The sequence below is a fragment of the Diadema antillarum genome, unplaced genomic scaffold, assembly GCF_040938485.1.
Source record: "Diadema antillarum isolate AM-2024a unplaced genomic scaffold, OU_Dant_1.0 seq00000722_RagTag, whole genome shotgun sequence".
Classification (NCBI taxonomy): domain Eukaryota; kingdom Metazoa; phylum Echinodermata; class Echinoidea; order Diadematoida; family Diadematidae; genus Diadema; species Diadema antillarum.
This window is the reverse complement of record NW_027271625.1, coordinates 40890-65593: the sequence shown is the minus strand read 5'-3', so window position 1 is coordinate 65593 and position 24704 is coordinate 40890. Positions and strand designations below refer to the sequence as shown.

Here is a 24704-nt window from a genome sequence, read left to right as displayed (position 1 = left end):
GAATATATCCACATCGAAAATACGAGATAATTGAATAGTTTTGTTAACATGAGTAGAAATGGACACAACATTCGTTAACACATTACTGTTATTAGGTTACATATACGGAAATAAAATAGAACGTGGTTATATCAATTCGACTTGTATAGCTGCAAATTTTATGACATCATTACAGAGATAGCACGGAGAATCTCGACCGCTAAACAAAACAGCAAACAAAGGTAATTTCTGCAAACGAACAAATTTTGAATACCTGACCATGGAAAGATTAGGTGGCGACTTATTTGTGATTCATGTGAGCAACAACAACAACAACAAGACACACACACACGTACACACACACACACACACATACACACACACACAGAGTCACACACACAAACACACACACACGCACACACACACACACACACACACACACACACACACACACACACACAAGCCAAAGTTGACTGGCTGGAAAAGCGTACCTGATTCTGTATCACAATTTTGTTGTGAGCTCATTCATTGCAAAAAAAAACCCCAAAAAACAAAAACAAAAAGATCAAAACAAAATAAGCCGAGGATCGAGGATTTGCCTCTCTGATCATTAGGACGTCTCATCTTTCACCTCTTATAGGAAATTTTCTGCCATCACGCCCGTGACCAGTCTTCTAAAATTACATACAGGCTAACATGGAAACTAAATAACTGGCAAGCATCAGCACAGACATGACAGACGAAGAGGAAGATAATTCTTAGAGCAAGAGAATGAGAGGGGGAGGGGGAGGGAGCGATAAGAAGTAGGCCTACTTGAAGCTTTTCAAAGCCAGGACAGACACAATAATTATGGGCATCAGAACCCCTTTACGAGAAACCGAAACTGCAAATTGTAGTCGTATTCTGGCAGCTGGGTGGAGCAAGCGGAAGTTAGCTCACATAAAACATAGTCAATAGCTCGTTAGCTGTGTTGCCTTGTTTAGTATAGGTCTACCGACTGAGAATGGTTGCCGGATAATCTGAAAAAAAGAAAAGAAACCATAAACAAAGTACAGTAACAAAATCATGATCCTTTCTAACCACCACTCTGTTAAATTTTAACGTGTAAGACTGCCTGCGCAGGGTGTGCCTGTGATATTTGACGTATGTTCGTTTTGACTCGAGTACTGGAAACATATTTTTCCTTGAAGATTCCAGAAAGATCCTTTGCATTTTAAACGATTGAACGGAGGACGAAGATTAATTGATGCACAGGCACCTCTAGCACCTGTATTTCTTCGAACGTTGATAATGTCGCTGCTTTTCTGCAACACCATTTTCAGCTCGACCGCAAGCACGCTTGTGGAAACCATGTCGAGCGTGGACTATTCCAATCTTGTCCCGGTGACAGGCTTGGTGGACGCCAAGTACTGTAGGCCGTGTCATCTCGTCGTAAAGCGGAACAAGAAACATTTTTGGAACAGGGTGAAGATTCTCCCGACTCCCTTCAAGCTTTCGGATGTACTGAGAGATGAAGATGCAGACATGAAATGGGACTCCTTCCGTCTTCCTCCGAGTGATATTGTAGCCGTCGACAGATCACTCACCTTCGAGGCCAAAGGTAGGTGGTTTATTGTGGTCATTCCACGAGACCGACACCCACGATTCAAACAACCCACGAGATCGACATTGAAAACAAGGTCCATGAGTCATACAATAATTCACGAGTCATACAGCTCATGAGTTCGACACTATAGGTATAGGTAAATAAAGCCCATGAGTTCCACAATGCGTACAAAACAGCCCACCAGTCCAGCAGATACAACATGTGGCTTAATGTGTCGGTCTCGTGGGCCTTATTCGCTTGGTGTCGAACTCGTGGGTCGTATGACTCGTGAGCTGTAAGACTCGTGGGGTTTATGGCTCATGGGCTGTATGACTTGTGGGCTGTATGACTTGTGGGTGTGCGCGGTCTCGTGACGTGCACCCGATTTATTACCACTCTGGCATGTCTGTATGCATGTTTTGTTTTGTTTTGTTTTGTTTTTGCGTTAAACATCAAATGATTCCTTAATAATCATGTGTTTGTTACATAATTGCATCACTTTAATCGGTGATCTCTGGCATTTATCCCCAAGTTGAATTATCATTCGGGTTTATGCCAGGTTTAAGTGTGTAGGTGTGTGTCACACACAAACACACTGCTATAGCTTCTGACCATTCGAGCATTGAAAATTTAGGGTTTCTGGGACGAAAACTGAACTTGGGCTTTCTATAGCTCAGTCGGTAGAGCACCGGGCTAGTAATCCGGAGGGATCGGGTTCGAATCCCGATGGAATCCCATTTTCTTTGCTCAATTTTCCACTGATAAGCACTAATAATTCTCACAGAAACGAAAAGATCTAAAGACGAGAGTTAGAAGTCTGAAGGATTATGTAATCAATGATGAAGAATTAAAATCATCGAGGCAGAGATTCTCTTGCATTCATCCTTTTAAATTCATCAATTACCATTTGCAGATAAAACCAAAAACCAGCTCTAGTGCTTCAGAATAGTTCTAAAATGTGAGTTACGGATAGAAACAACCAGTGCAAAAAAGTTAATCGGTATGATCAATGTTAAGTATTGTTATATACAAAATGTGAAGAATAGCTATGATAAAATTGTCTCTAGACTAAACTGTCAACAGTTCTGGTTCAGTGAGAAAAATAGTGATATCTCCATATATTTTAGGCTTTATGGCAAAATACAAAATTTTTATATGGTGGGATGTTTTGTGATACAGCTGACCTGCACATGCATCAAATGTGATAACTCTAATATTTTTTGAAATCACTGCTCCCAATGGTAAACAATACCTCTAAACAGAAGACACCTGTGATATTAAAGGGATTTTATAGTTCTGCTTGAGATGGGGCTGTTGATTTTAACGTTTTGCAAGATAATTAGAAACCACTTACATGAGTTATTAACAGGCACACGATTCTAGGAAGAATTAAAAGTTTATTTGTTGAAAATCTGTTTTGAAATAACCGAGATATGTTTAAAAACAAAGTGAAACAAAATCGTCCTAATCTTCTGGTAGGACAATTTTCTTTTGGGATATCTTAAACTTATAATATTAAAACCTGAATCCCCATCTCAACCAGAACTATACCATCCCTTTAAAAATCCAGTGTACCTTTGGGATCAGTGATTTAAAAAAAAATAAAAATCAAGATATCACATTCGATGCATATGTATAGGTCTGTTGTATCACAAAACATCCCACCACATGAAATTTTCGCAATAAAGCCAAGAATATAAGGATATACCAGTATTTTTCTCTATAAACAATAATTTTTTCCCTTTAAAGATCCAGTTTACCTTTGAAAGCAGTGATTTTAAAAAAAATCAAGATATTACATTTGATGCTCATCATGTAGGTCTGTTGTGTCACAAAACATCCTACCACTTGAAATTTTTGCAATAAAGCCTAAAATATAGGGATATACCAGTATTTTTCTCAATAAGTCTAGAATCATTTTTATTATAACTATTGTTCACTTTTTGTGTATTAACAGCATTTAACATCGATAATACGGATTTAAACTTTTACAATAGATGTTTCTATCCCCTACTCATATTCAAGAACTATCATAGAGCACTAAAGTTACGTTTTTGTTTCATCTGCAAATGGTAAATTTTGCCTTTAACTCTAACTAGGCCGGGATATTTAGGTATAGATGATCAGCCCCCCCCCCCCCCCCCCTTCGGATCTCGGCCGTCAACTGCGCAATCACGACACACACTGCCTGTGACGTAATCTACAAAAATGTTGATAAGTTGATTTTCAAAAAAAAAATACATATGCTAAATTATGCAAATTCAGGCATAAAAACTATTTTCCATACATCTCTGAATAAAGCTCAAAACAGAGACTTGTTTGGTGGAAATATTCTTTCTAGTGAAAAATCTAGGCAAATGCAAGTATAAGAAAGTGCTCTCAAAAAACTTATTTTTATTATTATTGAAGATGTTTTATTGTTTTTGTAGAATTTCCTACGTATTTCTTTGTTTTTTGACATTTTGTTTTTCATTTTTTCAATGGAATTTGAATGCAACATCGATGCAAGGATGAAAATATGTTATGAATTGATTTTAATCAATAAAACACAAAAATAATCATGTTTTTATGAAATTGTATATGAATTCACGCTTTTGAGCATTTTTTGGTCTGACATGCACGTACCTAATTATTCCCTAACTTGGGAACCGTTTGTTCGTTTGTCCATTTGATGTCAAAAGATGCGGGAGACGTGGAAGAAAAAAGTCGTGAAACATCGCGGCGATTGAGGAATCAATCACAAATATAGAAATTTTTGCCACCTAAATCAATTAGGATGTACAATTTTCAAGTAAAAAATTGTATTCTTATTCCACCTTTATCCGTAATATTAGTATTGGATGATAGAAATTCCAAAGAAAGGTAATCGGCTACAGCACGATACAACAGTGTTTGTTGTTGTTGTCTTTTTCTGTGACTAGATGGACTGTGAACTCGGTTTGTGTGTATAGATTTATTTCATGTCATTATACAAGGTCACCCAGAAAGAACGGAACACCTAAGATCTTTAATCTCTGCAACATTGTTGCAACTGTGTCATTATTGTGTATGCTATTGGAAAGGCTATTCTATTTTCCATAGAATGACAACAAATTCTTTATTTTTTGTTAATGCGTTATGATTTTAGGACCATTTTTTTCCACCCTTGCAATTTTCAAAATTTGATCATTTTGCACTCTCAGAGATATCGAAACCAGCGAGAATTCGGCGTGCCATAGAACCAGTAGCATTCACAATGATATTCACAATGACATTCACATTATTCACAATGATAACGGACAATGGCAATCACACCTCCGCCCCACATTCCACACAATGTGCGCTACTGGTTTTATGGCAAGCCGAATTCTCGCTGGTTTCGGTATCTCTGAGAGTGCAAAATGATCACATTTTGAAAATTGCAAGGGTTTACAAAAATGGTCCTAAAGTCATAACGCATTAACCAAAATTAAAGAACTTGGTGTCATTCTCTTGGGGAGAAATGGCCTTTCTAACAGTACACAAAATAATGACACATTTGTAACAATATTGCTGATATTAAAGATCTTAGGTGTTCCGTTCTTTCTGGGCCACCCTGTATAAATGCTCGTGAGTTAGCTGGTCGTGAACGACAGGTGCCTTTACCTTCTTATAGGGAAACTGGAGTCATCCTTGCCACATGAGCTCGTAGACGTGGAGGTGGAAGGTGGGACTGCAGTCGCCATATCGGTGGCTCTTGGCGATATCGTCGAAAACTCCCTCGACATCCCCAGCCTTGTGCACGCTGTTAACTGCAGGTAAATAAGAAAGGGGGAATTACGGGGAGGGGGAGACGTAACACATAAGGAGGAAGGAAATCGGCTGTTTTCTACAACATTCTTTAAAAGGAACAAAGACGGTGATATCGTACAGGCTCATCATCTGTACAGAACGCAACATTAAAACGAAACACAGACTCATTTTACTCTACGAGAGTTGTTTCTACCGTTTGAGTAATCACAAGATTACCTGCTATTCAGGGTTTTGAAATCTTTTACTTGAACACATCGAGTGGATTGAGTTTGATTTGATTTTATGTCAACAACTTTCTCAAGGCACATTTCGGGGACCAAAAAAATAATAAAGTATAAATTCTTTCGTATAATCTTCCTAGTCTGAAGTCTGTAGAGCATGACATCAGCTCTGTAAATCTGACTTTCGTTGTTTGCCATTGTCGTTTTTCTTTCCCTTCTGCGTTTTTTTTTTTTTTTTTTTTTTGTGGTCATTTTGGTTTGATGCGTATGTGCTCCTTTACAATCCGTATTTCTAGATTTATATATATATATGAAGGGGTCGGTGCAATATAGTGCTAACCCACACAATGGTCATTTTGAGATAATCGCTGTTGAATGTTTGGAAAGTCCATACATTGTACATAAATAAAACATGAATGCATGCATTTTTTACCATCTTATTGGTTGAATTCAAATATGATATTTTCACACTGTTTGACTTTGCCGAGGCTGTCATCACGTTAGATCGCCTATAAGTCCTCATTGTTGTTATCTCTTATATATCGCTGAGACAACTTGTGATATTTTCCATGATAAATTTTTATGTCATTAAAAAAATAAAACAGAAAAAGAAAACCACCAAGCATCCTTGGATCTTAGGCTGCCATGATTATCAAGCACATGATGAAAGACGGCAGGCCCCCGGCATTTTTTTTTTCTTCTTCCTTTTTATTTGCAAACAAAGTGTATTTGTCGATTCCTTTGATCTCATTGTTGTTATGTTTATACCTTAAAGATTGTGATTATGATACTATGAATGAAATTTTTTTTTTCCTATTCTGTTGTCAGATACACATGTTGTCATGTTCACATCTGATTTCCGTGAAAAAAACAAGCAGACATAAAATCGAACTGAACTAAATATTCTGGGCGTGATTTCTTGCACAGGAAAATAAATCCTTCGCATGATTTCATTCGTGAGACGATGTCCAACAGTCGAAATTCGCTTTGCCTGGTGGTGACGTCACTCAACAATAAATCGAAAATCGAGATCAAAGCCGAATACAAAGCAGAGGGTGGCGCCAACGTTGACGTTGATGTGACACCAGGCGACTCAACGACGGTATGGGGAAAAATTCGTGTGTTTCCATTCATGGATTTAGTCAAACCTGATTAACGGCCACTCAAGGAAATTATAAAACAAATAATGTCTTTATATATATATATATATATATATATATATATATACATATATATATAGACGGGTGGCACGATCACATGGTTATATTCACCTAATCCCTGGCTGGTAATCATCTCATTTACTTACTTATTAATTCATTCAAGTATGTATTCATTTATTTGATCATTTATTTATTCAGTCAGTCAGTCAGTCATCCATGACGCATTGGGTGTATTCAGGCTCCATCAATATCCCGCTTTTGGTGTGACGGTCTTGCATCTTTTAAAATCGCAGTGATAGAACGACATATATCTCATTACATTCTATGAGTTCTGAGCTTTGCTTTGATGTTTAAATTGCCATTATATGAGCCTTTTCTTTGGATTTCAACTTTAAGATTGGTACGTGGCCCTATCAGTTTGCCAACTGTTCCACCGAAGGGCCCTGCGTATAAAACAAGAGAGGATGTCATACCACAAAGATAAATGCATAGGAATTGAGAATACCATATAATGACTTAATGCAATATTAACTAAGAAAGAAGTTACATTGAGTACTCTGATAAATTATGAAGATCAAACATTATGTAAAACAGGAAACATTATCAGCGCACGTTTATGCGTAAATTATACAGGTGAAGAAGTTAAAGGCCACTAAAATAAACTGAATTAAAGAGGAGTGTCAAACTGAACTTAAAACCATACATTTTGAGAGATACTAGGGCTTATCAATTTACATTTTCCTTATTAGCATATTTCCTGATTTTGCACAGCCTGACAAGTTTTGACGTATGGACATGATCTATCACAGCATTAAATTCTTGGTGTTTTTACGTGGATGGAATGGCTGTTTCCTGTACGGAATGTTTTACTACTTTTAGGGGGGAAAAAGACATTTGTGATGAAAATGGTGGAAGGTTATTGAGATATAACATAATGTATTTATATATGTATTTATATATTTATATAAGTCCATATTTGCAAATGGAGATATTTGCGATTAAAGGTCAAGAAAAATAAAGAGAATAATAGGAAAATTTTTGCTTCTTTTGACCATAACTTCAAAAATGTACTTTTATATGTAGTGACCAATATATCATTTAAAAGGTATTATTTTGTACTTTATGACAGAGGTCGTACTTCAAAATCTTCAAAAATGGACTTATCGGTTTTTGCGAACAAACTCTTCATATTTTCATAGTGTATCCTCTGTCTAACTGATTGCCAACATAGCTGAGATAACGTAAGTTTCTTTGGTGTATGGATATTAACTTGAAAGATCTTTTTTTCGCGAATCACTTTTGTTTTTATTAATTACGTTTATAACTCATTGTCGTTAATCAGGTCGACGTTGGTGGGAAGTTGCTGACGGAGAGAAAACGATGCCTCCAGATTCCCGCCGATACGGCCATCGCTTTCCGTATGCACGAATTACTCGTCAAAGCCGACCAGACCATGCAGCTTCTGCTTCTTCCGGACAGTGAGGGCGGGTTCCGGAAAATGAACCGGAAATCTGTGGAAAGAAAGGGTAAGGAGACATTATTCTCTTCTCGAAAGGCTGGCTCAATAATAGATTCATTTTTTGCTTTTAATGATAATCTAAAACTTGGTCGGGAGATATAACGGAGACATTCCTTAACTTACTCATTGATTCGGTGAGTTGTAGATCTTTTCGGTCAATCAACTCCGGTGACACGACATTTGCTCCTGCCACAGTTGCTCCCGTTTTAATTTTCTCCCGTGACTAGGGTTAGAGTTAGGGTTTTGATAGGGTTGTAGGTTTGGTTTGATGCGGGGATTATGATGAGGGTTAGGGTTACATTCTTTCTTTTTTTTTTGTGGGTAGAATTTATGTTCGGCTTAGCGTGCAGAGATTTCATGGGGACAATTGTCGCAGGAGCAAATGTCATGGAACCATCAGCTTCACCCTCTATGGCAAGCCCACAGCAATCACTGTTTATATCATTATTGTCGTTGCTGTTACAATATAAAAGGAGAGAAAAATGTATTTGATTCGACGATAGGCCTACTTGGCTACAAGCCTTTTTGTGCTCCTGGAAGATAGATCTATCAGTAAGAAAACTTTTACTATTAGTACAGTCTAATATGTCGACATATTGGGTCCCGTGAGATTTTCGTGCCAAAATTGATTTTTTCAGCTAACTTGGTCAATTTGGGGGTGCTGAATCCAAAAAACTTTGGTTCCATTTTTTCCTACCACGTCTTCAGCCGCCATGTTGAATGTCAAAATGGCCGCCATAGCAAGCTGTGTTTTGACCCAATGCTCATAATGTGAGCATCATAGAAGGTTCAAATTTGATGCAAAAGCATGTTTATGATGTCAGACATTCTAATGCACCATTTTCTGATACCGTAGATAGTTTTGATACAGTTTTTAGGCAGACATCTTGAAATTCAAAATGGCCGCCATTGCTAAATATATTTTACCCATATCTAAAGTTGTAAGCATTATGGAAAGTATCAATTTGGGGCAAAAAGCATGCTCGTGATGTCAGACATGCTAATATAAATTTTTTTTTTTTAATGATGGATCATTTTCATTGGCGGCCATCTTGAAATTCAAAATGGCCACAATAACAAATGTAATTGGGCCTGTATCTCATATCGTATACATTGTGTAAGGTTCTAATTTGGGGCAAAGAGCATGCGTATGCTATCAGACATTCTGAAACATCTTTTTTCTGAAACGATGGTTCACTTTGATATTGAAGGAGGCCATCTTGAAATTCAAAATGGCCGCCATACCAGAACGTATATTTTGACCCATATCTCATGTTGTAAGCAATAAAGAAAGTTCACATTTCGGGCATAAACCGGGCTCATGATGTTGAATATTCAGATGCACTTTTCCTCTCCCTTAAATTGCAGATCACTTTCGAGGTGGCCATCTTAACATTCAAAATGGCTGCTTTTCAGCTAATATCTCTGGTTACAAGCAACTTTTAGACATATGAACGTTTATGGGGGCGCACAGTATACATTCTTTTAAAAAACACACATAGGGCCTATACATCCTGTAATAATGGATTATTCGCATTGACCGCCACTCTTGAAATTCAAGATGGATTTCGACTATATTTGGTGCTGTAAGATCTTTAAACTGCATACCCAAGCATGCTGGAACACTCATGTGTAAGTCAATCACTTCAGTGAATTGCGTAGGCGGGACTGCTTCCTGTCCTGTAGGTACACTACCATGTTGAAATACAAAATGGCTGCCATGGGAAACATTCCTTTAAAAGCATTGCATTTAGGTAAAAATTGTGAATGGGAAATTATGTGATTCTGACGTCAAAACAAATGAATTTCAAAAGAACCTCTTGTGTCTGAGTGACTAAATGCCCCATTTAGACGATTTGGTTGTAGAGTTTATACAACATTAGCCCTACATTCTAAAAATTCATGGGATAGTCACTTTAATAGATGTCTTCTATTCTCATTCCCTGCATATGTTTTTGAAGTCACCAGCACTTTAAGGCTGTACACGAGGGAGAATTGGTTCTATAAAATTCTTCCAGAAACAGTGACTTTTGCATTTCTTGCTATGAGCATGATAATGAATTCTGTGGCCACCGTTGGTGTAGGAAGCTCAAAGCATTTAATTGAACATTTTATGCATACCTTCTGGAAATAACTACAATGTAATATATCATATTTTGGGCACAAATTGGGTTGTGAGAGATTACGAGCTTTGCTCTCTGGATTTGTTGTATCAAGACTCTACGAGGGTAAAGCGGGAGATTGTCCTGGTTGAAGTCATCCACGCCAAACTTCTGGGAAGCATGGACTGTGTCATTGCATATTCTGCATGATTCCAGGTTTAGATACTTCTTGGTCCATCTGCTCTTTGAGACATCCTCAAATTTTCAACTTCAGCCAGCACCATAAAAGGCATGAAAAAGCAGACCTTTGTTATTTTTTTTTCGCAACGGACTGCAGAAGATAATCTCTCAAAAATGTCAATTCTACTTCTATCAGTTCCTTTTCCAGTGATGGAGCAGATATCATGCAAATCAGTAAGTAAAGCAAACTTAGTGTCTACGTATTAATCATCAATATCTCTGATTTTCCCTATGCTCTTGAAATAGCATCTACATACACTGAAATGAGACTATCTGTTTCCTCGTTGTGAGTGACGGGTGACAGCTCCCATGGCATCTTTGATGAACCCTTTTTTCTATTATTTCCGTGATGTCGTCTCTGTGTCAGATGGAAATGACTGCTCAGTATTTCAACTTTCAGGCTGATTATGGCTCAGTTTTGTGGGTTTCTAAGGCATGGGTATGAAAAATTAACCTTTGTTAGTGAGAATGAGGAGAAGGCCATGAAATTATGAGATGAAGAGTGATTGTGGAATTACTTAGAAATTATACCTTCCGGTAATTGTATCGTTCAGCAATGACTGGATAATAACAGGTCTATCAGACTGTAGAGCCAGTAGAAATGTTATGAGAAGTTAGTGATCCTCTTAAGCTTAATGACTTTGGATCCAATCTTACATGGTGTATTTTGATCGCACAAGTTGAATGTCTGCTCTTTTTCACACTATCCCAGAGATTAATATATTTTAATTCTCCTAGATACAAATTCTTAGTACAGAACATGAAAAATTCCCTTTTCATCTCTTTCTAGAAATATCCCCCTTGAATGTTTCCGATAGCTGATTGCCAAACGCCACATTCATCAGCTTCAAGGCAGTGACAATTTTTGACATTACCCTCTTGTGATGGTCTTCTAAATTGTGGAGGAATTCTGATGCATGCAAAAGCCACAGAACTGAGCTATTATTGCTCCTTTGTTGTTTTAGAATCATTGGCTGTACAGCAGTAAGCATTTTGGAAGTCTTAATAACTGAAGATGACCCACTCAAGGGCAATCAGGAAAAAGCCTACTCATTCCTTATTCATTCTGTATTATTCCAGAAATATATCTAGTGTTTAGCAAATCTTGTTTCAGTTTGTGGCCAACAAACAAGCTTGTGAATTGGATGCCTGGTAGGGTGATCATGGTCTTTCTTGCCATTAGTTATACATGTATTGGCCATTGCGAGACTTTTCCTTGTTTGTCTTCATTCTCTCGAGGCAGCATCAAGTTTTTGAAGATCACCTTCAGTTGTATCTAATGCTTGCTTTTGTACAAATACTTTACTGGCTGGGCTTAAATATAATCATTAACGAGTTCCACAATGCAAAATAATGTGATACCTGAGAGGCAAAAACAAACCGCTTTAGCGTGCAGTTCGCGAACCGCATATACCCACCTGGCTATATGGGATGTAACGCTTAAACGCTTGCCCACATGTATGGGACAGTGGTATGCCCCCTCCCCCCGTACGCAGTTTTTGCCCCTCAGCATGGCTTGATGACGTCATTTGGAACCTCGTCCTTACATTTTGAATTTACGGCGACCATTTTGAATTGAGAGATGGCTGTCATTCTGCTTGACCTGGAAATGAATTCGGTCTATCTAGAACAATTTTGGCTAATTCATCTAAGGCGCTTACAACAGTATGTTTTCTATGGCAGCCATCTTGAATTTCAACATGGTGGCCTGCCTAATGATCCACAATTAGAAAACAGCTGTACTGGAATGTTGGACACCACAAGCATGTGCATTCTTGAAAATTTGATGCTTCTACAATAATTGCAACCTGAGATATGGGTAAAAACGTTATGGCGGCCATTTTGAATTTCAAGATGGCAGCTTACAATCTGTACAAAACAATCTACAATATCACAAAAAGATATATCAGAGTGTCTGATATCACAACGATGCATTTTGTACCAAATTTGAAGCTTCTACAATGCTCACTTTATGAGATATGGGTCAAATTACAGTTTGCTATGGTGGTCATTTTGAAATTCAAGATGGCAACCTACAAATTGTATCAAAACAATCCACAATATCAGAAAAAGATGTATCAGAGTTTCTGACATCACACTCATGCATTTTGCACCAAATTTGAAGCTTCTACAATGCTCACTTTATGAAATATGAGTCAAAATACAGTTTGCTATGGCGGCCATTTTGAAAATCAAAATGGCGGCTGAAGACGTGGCTGGAAAAAATGGAACCAAAGTTTTTTGGATTCAGCACCCCCAAATTGACAAAGTTAGCTAATAAAATCAATTTTGGCACAAAAATCTCACGGGATTACATAGTAGCCTCTACTATATGATATTAATGGGGAAAAAAAACCTCAACCCCTCGTTCCCCACACGCTGTTTTAGCTTTGGATTTTTTTAAATGTGTGCATTATTGTATTGCAGATGAAACTATTCCAGAGCCCACCAAATCCCCTTCACGTGGTTGCAAGGAATCTCCAGGTAGGAAAATGTACCTACATGCATGCATATCAAATGTTGGATCTTATACGAAGTCAACGGTTGTTCCCGAATCCCGTTTTGTATTCTTACAGCTTGTAGCGGAATTGTACGATTATTCGTCAGAACCATACTTTAATAGCTGAGAACAAATTTTGGTTGCCATATTCTGTCTTTCTCAAGTATACTGTAGGCACGCTGTATACAATCCACTATGGCATCCTTAAGAATATGTTGTCCCATGGAAGATGATGTGGAATTTCCAGTACGCTGTGAGCAGATTCTGGCTCATTATGTATCGGTTGCGTGGCAACTCGCTCAAAAGCACTCAACCGCTTCCTTGCTGGTCATGCTGAATGAAATCCAAAATCCAAATCTAATTCTCGTCTATGCAGGAGAAACATATATGACTGAGATCAGGGAAGGAATGCAGCCCATATTCCATTCGCCAGACGACGGACTGAGTATCATAAGAAAGTCTCTTTTTGAGCTAATGACGACGCCACTTGCTCTTGACAAGTTGAATGACCTGGTAAGGTGTGGTGTATACCTACAGTCCTATTTATTTTGCGTAAATTATACCCTATTGTAGACATATTTTGTTAGAGCTTTGGTTCCATGAAGATTTGAGAGGGACTGTACTGCAAAGAAAGAGGGAAGTCATTAAATAATGTGTGTGCAAATCAATTGAGTTTCATGCCAAGAGCATACATTTCCAAGACGTGGGCCCTAGTTCATTATTAATTCAACAAAGTATTTGTCAAACAGGCTTAGAAGCATCGATAATTCATGACAGCATTAGGTGTTCTTTTTTTTATCAATTCTTATGATTTTGTTTTGATTCACCACATTTTCTTAGCTCCATTCGGCTGTTCACCGTCTTCTCATTGGTGAGAAAAGTTCGAAGATATCAGATGACGCCCTGGATGACGTGCTCGGAGGAGTCGGTCTCAACGCCACTAAAAATCTCCTGAAAGTGGCGGGATTTGCATTTTCGGTGAGAATCTGTCGTCTAGACTTGCAACCCCACTTCTGAAGCACTCGAATTGCTTCTACTTTCACTGTCCTAAATATTTGATACCAAACCAAGGAGATACTAGGCTCGTCTAGTACCTCCTTGATCAAAATTGATAGTTTGAGTTTCAGTATGTAAGATCTTCCACATCTTTCTATTTGTTTTTTTTATATAATACAGCCGTTTCATAGCTAAACTCGTGCCTCGCCTCAGTGTTTGGTCTGTGCAGTCTTCTTGGGGGAAAAAAATCCCCAGGCCGAGGGAATGTAACGCGGTGGATTTACTCTATAGTTTTGAAAATCCTTCATACAGTTTACCAAAAAAAATAACCCAACAACGACAAGGCTACCCTGGAAAGCTCCAAATCTTGCTATTCAATAACCTGATGAGAAAGTTTCATTACATTACAGTATATTACAGTTGCAACATATTACAATATACTGTATTTGAGTGTACATTGCTGGCGATTGTGTCAGTAACTTCAACGACATCCTGCGAATATAGTGGATGTAAGCTTATGCAATAACATTAGAATGATCAACTGAATTTGAACACAGAGTTATCAGTAGAATTAAATGCTTTTTCAATCCTTTGAATGATATTTTGTATAGATAAGCCAGTTCACAGCACCAGCTTGCAATGACCTCTTGAGCCACAGACTTAAACCTGGAATTATTCAAGAGCGGTTGAGTACAGTCAAGCAGAATGAGTGGTAATTTACGTGCAAGTGCTGCATGAATGTCTTTTGTTGATTTGGTTGATAAGAATACACATTCACCTGTAAATTCCAATATGCACCTGGTTCATACATGAATATTTACAACATATAGTCTTCATGAAGACTATCTAATTCTTTTATCAGTGACACTCCACTCAAGGGAAGGTTTGTAATGACCTTTATTTGCTCATGCTAAGATTGTAACTGTGAAATGGCTTATTCTAGTATTTGTGTGATAGGTGGAGTGTCCATATCTGAATCCATACTGATTTGGATTGCGAGTATTTGATTTCTGAAAAAAAAAGCAGTAAATCTATACCACGAGTATATACACCCTCCAAACGTCTTTACGTCTCGGCGAATGCTAAAACGGTAAAACTAGGTGTGGGACGGTAATTACTCATAATATCTATGTTGCCTTTATTATGTACCGGAATTACACGGACGATTTTCATTTCTTTTTTTTAGGTACTGTACCGGTTGATGCAGTAGATTTGAAACACTACACAAGTGTACTTGTTTCACAATTTCATTACCAATAGAGTTTCATCCCTCGTAATCATTTTTGTTATTCCAGAAATGATTGTCAAAAGTTTACATCATGTGATCGGCTGAAAGAATATTGATGAACATGCTGGTCATTAAGAAACATTTGATTACGTAGTCATGTTGAAAGCTTTGACTAGTAGAAAAATCGAAAATTATTACTAGTAGTTGAGAAATAATCATTGAACTTCATTGAAAGCTTAACTTTTTTCTGTAACAACCTGATTAATGACTCTAATCTGCCTATTGTAATTCTAATTTCAATTCTATTTTTATACCACGAATATGATAAAAGCCATGAACATTAAACTAGAGATTCAGTGGGTCGATCTGGCCGTCATCTGAGTGAGTATTGCAAGTTCACCCTACATGCATCCTCGGAGACTATTAGGCCTACCTCAAAAGAAGATAGCTAACTTTGGGGAGGGGGGGGGGGCTTTTGGAAACCTCCAAAAGTTCTATATTACATCACAATGGCGGAAATACCTACCAAGTATGTAGAAAACTTCACCATACATTCTGAAAAGAATATCAAAATGCAATTTACGTACTCATAGTCATTATAACGGTTCCAGCGACAAAGGTAAAGATCTCTAACATTTCCGTACATTCGGGGTTTGGGGACCATTGGGCCCGGGGGGATGTCCTTTAAATATTCTATGCCCTATCTAATTCAATAATCTAATTCAAAGATGGTTTCTTTCGAATTCACAGGAAGCGGAAGTGACGTATCCTGATTCGGACAGGGATGGTGTGCTGACCTGTTTAGCTGACCTTCTGGATGTCATGGCCGGTGAGACTGCGCGAAGCTCTCAACATCCTACGCATTTGTCACCCTTCGGATGAAAAAAAAAAAGAAAAGAAAAAAGAAAAAAGATATCCCATATCAGCTCATTACAATCGAATATACATGATGAATTAAATACAACACAATGAAATTTTCTTTTGTAAATACAATATTTACAGCACGAGATTCTGGGAACATAGAGCATTTTACAGAGCTATTATTTCAGCCTAGAAACCTTAATTCCTTCTGCTCTTCTTTATTATTGTTAACTCCACTCGTTATGATATATTTGTGTGTGTGTGTGTGTGTGTGTGTGATATCTTTCCCACTTAATCAAGATATTCGTATTACGGTATTAAAGCTGATAATGAGTGATATCTGATATTTCCTGAATTTGAATATTGAGAATTTAAAATCTAGATGAATTATATTCATGATCATCATTTTGACTATTATAACAATGATGGTATACACTAATAAATGTAACAAGAACTATAAATATCCAGACATTATCTAATGGTCATATTCGACTTACCTTCTTTCTCCTTAAGAACATTGTGTTTTAGCGCAGTGCTGTATTCGAACTCGGGATGACCGTTTTCAAGAGTAAAAAACATAATTTGAAATCAATGCACCATCTTGCTCCAAATTAGCAAGCACGTGCAGCTCTAGATCTGCGACGCGAACGCTAAGACGACGCTAATTAGACAAAATGGTGTTTTGCGTATGCGCGAGACAGCTGCATGGTTCCATTGCACAACCCTGAGGCTGCGTCTTTAGGCGTTCGCGTGGCAGATCTAGATTACTCTGATATTGAAGTATTTTGTTTTTGTTCTTGTAGCCCTCAGTGAAGACCAGTGTCGTAAGTTGCTGCAGTGCACAGAGACCGAGAGATCAGCATTAATGGAGATGGTAATACATTGTACTTCCTTTCCATTCAAGACGTGTGTGTGTGTGTGTGTGTGTGTGTGTGTGTGTGCACTTGCCCATGGTGGAAAACGAGGACACACACACACGAACTTTACATTTACTAGTAAACAGAGGACGTCCTCGCTTCGCAGACCAGTCCAAACGGTCTGCGTTTGCATGAAGGGGTACATGTTGAGAGGTTCTCGATTAGCATTACATGTATTGTAATAAGTCCTCGCTTGGATGGTAATATACGAATGAGTCCTCGGTTGACAAGAGTCCTACTTACACACAGGTCCTCGGTTATGTGGTAAAATTCTTTTGTGTAAAACAGGTCCTCGGTTTCCGCCATAGACGCGTAAATGTTTGTGTGTGTGTGTGTGTGCGCGTCTGTGTGTGTGTCTATCTATTATACTTACCTATATAATATAATGTATAGTGACATGTATCGGGAAGGAAAGGGAAGTTAACGACGTTCTTTTGGAATCACTAAATTGACGTTTTATTATCAGAGCCTGCATCCTTTTAACACGTTTAAAGATGGAGGTGCATAATGAGCAAACAGTGCAAAACAGATGACTTCGAACATTTTTTTTTTTAAGAACGGGACAAAGACGATTTTCATTCAGTAGCTTGTTTTCAATGAACTGAAAACCAAAGAAACTGCTTAAGCAATCGAGTATATCCGATTAATTTCCGGTATCGCAAATTTTGAAATGCAACAGTTACAGCAAATCAATCAATTTAATATCTATAACGGACATACATAAAACTTACGATATGTTTTTAAAATCATTGTATCACTGGAAATGAGAGGCACACAAGAAAGACAAGCTTGTAGAGATGTGGGCTGATCAATCAATAAGTTTGTCTTGCAAAATAAGTAAAAACAAGAGAGAAAGTAATTGAAAGTTATAAGCCTTAAAAGCATCAATCTTGGTCACGTAAGAATTGACGCCGGTATGAACACTATGAAAAATCTGTACGCGTAAAAGATTCGACTTCCCCTATACCTTGAAATAATACGAATAGTAACATAACATCCACACATATCTCGGATGGGGTCAATAGAAAAAATAAAAACAAAAATATATCTTATGAGAATGCTGGTGGTGCCGGTTACAAGTGGTTATGAGATTTAGTGCATAGGCTCTTTTATATTTTCTCGTACTCGTATCTCATATCTCTTTTCTTTAGGAAATGTAATTCATCAAGAAATTAGCCTATGCTCTGTGACTGATATTCAGCATACTCTGATAATCATGTGTTTGTCCCTGTCTTTAGCTTGAAGAGTCTTTGTCGGTAGACCGTCTTCCCCTGAACCAAACCCGGGTTACCAGTCTCACCGAAGAGTTCCCGCATGTCGAGTCTCTAATGTTCAGCGTCGGCTTCGAGCTGGAGAGAAAGCGAGGAGAGTGGTTTCTCTGCCAAGGCAGCCAGAAGGGGGACGAATGTGTTACTCCTGGTGAAATTTTGGCAGTGATTTTTGCTCTCTGGGGCCAGTAACTGACTATAAGTGCAATGTCAGTGTAGTTTTTGTTGAGACGGGGATACGGGTGATTGTTTTTGTGAGATAATTGGAAACCACTTATATCAAAGATTGAACAGCATCAAAAGGAATCACAAGTTTATTTGATGAAATTGGTTTTGAAATGTCTGAGATATTTAAAAAAAAGAATAAAAAAGTGTTCCCAGTAATAACTGGGACCCCTACCCACCTCTTATTAGGACCTCTTTTTGTGACTGTCCCATAGCCATTTAAAAATCGATTATGATCAAATAAACGTTTAATTCTTCTTAGAATTGTATTTTTTTCAGCGCATGTGACATTTATTTATGATCACAATTCATTTTAAATGAAAGGATGTACATGAACATGAGAAATCCGAGATCTATAATATTTCTAAAAAGAAAGAAGAAAGTGATTTTGTTTTTCTGTCACTTTCTCAGTACTCATTAATGCATTCTCAAGGATTATTACAACAAGGAGACTGTGAAATAACTATATTGAGTGTTGAAATGTTTTCATACTTATTACAATTGATACATCTATTGATAAGATTAAACAGCAATTTTTTAATAGTTGTGAAATAGATATGTATGCTGTTCAAGATGTCCTAATAGTTTGGTTAGCAGTGTTGATTTCTAAAACAGAAAACCTTCTTTTCTGTTTGAAGTTTAAAAAAGCTCTGATGAAATTATATGTACATGTTTCTGACACCTTTGGTATGGTCACTTTTTTAGGGTATGGGAGGTAGAATTGAGGCTTAGTTTGTTTGTTGTTTTTTATTCCTCTTCATCTGCAGGTAATGAGGACATTGAACAATCATCAGACAGACATTTTTTCCAAACGTTTGTTCAATATGAGCTCAGTGAGAATGCCAGGTTTCGAGATTATTTGACTAGAAAGTGGGTCTCTTTCACCTCCCTGTTTTGATCATTCCTTAAAGGGAACCCAAACACAAAGAACAATGTGGATTGAGTGAAAGCAGCAATATTAGTGGAACACATCAGTGAAAGTTTGAGGAAAATCGGACAATCGATTCAAAAGTTATGAATTTTTAAAGTTTTTGGTGTCGGAACCGCTGAATGAGGAAACTACTAGAGGTTATGACGTATGAGTGGACAACAATGTAAAGAAAATATAAAGAAAATAAAAAAATCACTTTTCTAGCATTATGAAAGAGCATGCACTTAAATTGACTAACCGCTTTCAGAAAGCAGGGGGAAATATTGCTGCCCTTAACAATGCTTAACATTGTATGTCAGTATCAAGTCGATGGAATGTGTAATTTTCATGAAAATGAATTTTCAAAACAGTTGAAAATGTGAGTTAGGGATGGAAACAAGCCATATAAAAATGTTAGTCTGTATAATCGGGTGCACGTCACGAGACCGACACCCACGAGTCATACAGCTCACAAGTCATTCAGCCCATGAGTTATTCAGCTCACGTTTGTTCGACACTGTAGGCTAACAAGGGCCCACGAGACCGACACTTTAGCCCGGTGTTGTATCTGTCGAACACGTGGGCTGCTTTTACCTAGTGTCGAACTCATCGGCTTTATCTGCCTAGTGTCAAACACATGGGCTGTATGACTCGTGAGCTGTATGACTCATGAACATGTTTTCAATGTCGAAGTGTCGGTCTAGTGGGATGACCCCGTATAATCAATGCTCCCGTTGGCAAACAATACCTTTTAAGAGCTAGTACGATCAATGTATGTTCTGAATAGCTTCAGTCATGTATGTTAGCGTGAGCAGGCTGAGATGCTATGTTCAGAACATAAGTCGGCAGCCGTGGGAGGAGCAATTGTGATCCTTCGGTTGAAAAGTATTGTGGGTAAGTGAGCGATGCACTATGGCGATCTGGCTCGAAGTAGGGCAGATTTTGCCAGAACGTCAAAAGGTTATCAAAAATATTCCTGGTTAATTTTTGAAGAATGAAAGACATTTCCAACATGTTATATTTCATGCTTTCCTTAAATGTGTTAGAGAGTAACAGTGCGACTGTATATAAGTTTGTGTCATGAACTGATGTTCCGTTGCTTAAAATTCCTCTACTTTCCCTTGAAGTTTCATCTATCAGTTTCAAATGAAGATGATGAAGTGAAGGTATGCTGTTTTCCTAAGACAATACTGACATCATATACTGCAGGGTACTTAAGGTTTGATGTATTGTTATACGATGATGCATGAATTATAAGCGAGTTCAGGGTTTGCGCATGTCTATTTGCGCCCCTACATCACACTATAGACATTCAAAAAACATGGAAAGGTCCTGTGATGAATTATTCGTTGTTGAAGAATGCCATCTTTGTGATCAATGAAAATGTAATGCATGGAGCATTTTTTTTTTGATAAAAACTGTTGATGAATCAATTTCGTTCGTAAGTTCTAACAATTGTGAGTCACTGAACATACGAGATCCTCATTTGCCTGAGAGTCCTTTTCGTTTGAAAGTCAATGGTATACAGACAAACATTTTTATGAAATTTACTTTGCACATGCGCAAATCACAACCATGCACTCCCCTTTAGTATTCATATGTGCGAAGTGCAGAGTGCAAGTCAGACAAACTGTCCCCTAATAGAGGTGCTATGGTGTGAAAATTACAATGGCGTGGCAGCTGCAAGACGTTTAGGAGACACATTTAACACGTCGAGGACTTTCGCTGGTTTCGCGGTGTCTTAAACTACCAAAAATTATGTGATATCGTCCACATTACGACCACGTTTATGGCAACGAAAAATATATTTGTAATAAATCTTGGCCCGTGAACACTATAAGGAAGTAGCGTCTTAGGTATCTTACCTGTACCCTACATTGATATACAATTTGGTATAGAAAGCTTGTGTTGGATGTCCTTTTCCTTTGTATTTTGCACAAAGATGGTATCCAGCATAGTTATGTGAATATTTCAGTGCATGTTCCAAACATTCTTCACCATAACTGCGTGGGCAAGGATGTGATTAGACATGATTTCTTTCTTAATTAAGATTTTTCTCAAATTTATTCACCGCCATCTCGTAGATTTGTACGTTGAAAAAAAAAAATCGTTTTCATTATCTTTGGTCCTTAATTTTGACCACATTTCCTAAATTATATCACAGGAACCCCAAACATGCAGTATGCATTCATAACATGACTCTAACCTTGCTTTCACTCGTACTGACAGTGCTTTATTTGAAACATGAATTGTAATGACGCATCAATTGAATCGTGTTTCAAATTAAGCATTCTTACAGTGTGAATGTAAAATGGAATCGCAGAGATTGATTTGAATCGTAATTCCAGCCGTGTTTCAAATGACGGTCAGGAGGTGTTTTCCAATCACGTTTCGCTAGAATTAGAGGGAAATTCCAGTGCAGATGAAAGTTAGCAGTTAGTGTGAAAAGAAAGAGTAAAATATTCTTAGCACAACAATGAGCATTTCATCAAAATCGGATGAAAAATAAGGAAGTTACGACATTTCAAAGTTTCTCAACAGTCAATATGAATATACACATAGTGATATCATACTCTCACAGCTTGTCATAATTATGGTTTGTAGATACAATTGTAAAAAAAAAAAAAAAAAAAAAAATTATATGGTTTTCATTCAAACGCAATTACACCCTAGTCTCAAATCCCGCTAAATCCAGAAATAACTTTACGTTTTACACTGTATGTATTTACCGAAACAGTGAATTTTCGCAAATTTGTGGTATACTTTCAATGTGAAATAATTGTGAGGTGACGATTATCAGTTCACTCATTTGCACATTCATATCATCTGTACGAGAACTGTTCTCAAATTAGTGACATTTAATGAAATCAGAACTTCCCTAATGTTAACCGATTTTGATCAAATTTCACTCTTGTGTACTCGTAAGATTTTATTCAGACTAACATGCGGCTGGACTGGAATTCCTCTTTAAGCAGCAAAATGACAGTGTGAACGTAATTGATCTCCAATCGTGTTTTGGGGGCGAAGCTCGAAGTGACCTTTCAATGACTTCGGCAGAAAGACCGCACTCCTCCATGCTGCCTCGCACTGCAGTAAAAGCGCGCGCTAATTTACGGCTCAAGAGCGATATGGGAACTTGGAAAGACTGAAGCCAAACCTCCCCTCCTCGCTCTGAAATTCAAAACCGCAGAATCAGCGAAGCCTTCTCCCTCGTGTGAACGCGAACGATGATTAGAATCGTAATTGCAATCGTGTTTCTATCGTTCAGCATACAAATTCAACACTATCTGTACGTTTGAAAGCAAGGCTAGAAACCTGACCCAGCGAAGACCAGTAGCAGAAACACACACACACACACACACACACAAAAGAGGAGAAAAAAGAAAAAGAAAGAAAGAAAGAAATTCTCGACCGATCTAACTTTGGGTGACGTTGCCTCGCATAATATCTGAACGCTGTAGGATTGCTTGAATGTTTTGTTATGCTTTGTGTTGCTTTTTATTTTTGGCCGTGAATGATTCTTAAATTCGAACAGATGAGGAAAGATTCATCCTGACAAATACAATTTGTATTGCGATCAAGAAACCCCCTCCCCCCCCCCCCCCACCTCAGCAACTCTTTATAGCTTTCGTTTCGAGCACTTAGTACCTTTTGTTCGGATGTCAAGACGTAATTGATTTTTGTCCTTTCAGCCTGCTGGGCTATAACCTACTTTTGTGGCTTTTCCCTTTCCTTGTGCACGGAAATAATGACATTTTCAGTTAACTCCAGATTCGTCGAGAATATCATTATTGCCTCGAAATAAGTCATAGAGAATTAATGGCGTGAGTCTTTCATGCAAACAAACCTCTAAATGATATTATGTGCTACCTTTAAAGAAAAATTGTTTGGTTTTTTTTTTCATTTCAGACGGGATTATGGTGTAACAAAATGTATTTTACGTCTTAGAAGAAGTAAATTCAGTTAAAAGGTATAGAATGAACCTCTTATAACGATCGTTTTAAGTATCTGGGGCAACATTGATGGGACTTATGCAACGATCAGAGAGAAAATGCAAATGCCGCAACGGTACATTGTATGGTATTGTACATCGTATAACAGGAGAAAATAAATGATAGTAAAACGTTTCAGTCATTTTCAAGGCTGGCTGATCCAGCAGAGTATGCTTGGAGATTTAAGAGTTGAAATGTTAGTTTTGTTTTCCCCACATAATGATGGACAGTTATGAAGTGTGGGTTTATTCTTGGAATGGAGAACCCACCATGTTAGCGTTTCTGCGACTTCTCTCAAACGTGAGGTGGTTGCAAATCAATTGATAATTTGTCATACATTGCCAATTTTCTGCCTGCCTTCCATATATCATGCCTGACAAATCTATGGGCGATAAATTCTTCAGAAATTCACACTTTGATGTCAAGGGCTCCTAACACCCCGGAATTGGCTTCAAATACTTTCATATCTTGATAAGATCGGGGAGAGAATGGAATGTCGTCATAGGCAGGTCGTTAAAAAACTGCACTTGTCTTCATAAGGCGTGCAACATTACAATTGCAAGATGCATCATATTATTCTATGAGCACAAGCAGGGAAAACAAATGGGGATCCATGCTGTGGGTCAATTCGGCCGAAAACTTAAGACCGACTTTCATGAATGTGTGTAATAGATAGGACACAGTTGACATTTCTACATGTATGATGACTTTATAGTAAGGACCGTATAGTAAGAGATGGAAAACTTCTGTTCGCGGTCATATGCCAAATCGTCAATGAGAGCAGAACAAAACAGACGTCTGATTCGCAGGAATATTGAGTGTGTTCTGGTTTATATACAATGTACATGCAATATTTCTGAACTGTACTCGTACTGCATTACAGACCACCACATAGAGCAAGCCGCAGCTTCCGACCCCGATCCAAAATAGTTTCTTTGACTTTGCTATAGTGTATGGCTTTCGGATATCGTTGTTTCTGTAGTTATCCCTTTTGTGCAATTTCTTCACTTGCAAGACGCAAAACCACAGTCAACGCTACAAAATCGCAACCAAGAAACATGTAATAAATTGTGGTAAGCAAGGCATGTGAGGCGTTTTTTATTTCTTGTTGGATGATAGTTGATTATAGTTAATATCTCCTTTCACGTGGGATTTAACATTTCAAGGGGCATTCCGGAACACTGAAAATATATTTAAGAATGGTGTCTGATAAGAATGAGTAAAATCTTA

The 24704-nt window shown here is 37.8% G+C and overlaps 1 protein-coding gene across 1 annotated transcript; it reads left to right on the top strand.

Annotated features, from left to right (window-relative positions):
* The first annotated feature begins 1056 nt into the window (after positions 1–1056).
* LOC139738120 (gasdermin-E-like) lies at positions 1057–19925 on the top strand. Its single transcript, XM_071648784.1, has 10 exons — positions 1057–1579; positions 5199–5340; positions 6484–6658; positions 8059–8242; positions 13005–13061; positions 13454–13590; positions 13918–14055; positions 16052–16130; positions 16966–17036; positions 18318–19925. Exons 1-10 carry the CDS (start codon positions 1270–1272, stop codon positions 18537–18539), a joined length of 1515 nt encoding a protein of 504 aa, XP_071504885.1. The 5' UTR covers positions 1057–1269; the 3' UTR covers positions 18540–19925.
* The last annotated feature ends 4779 nt before the right edge of the window (positions 19926–24704 follow it).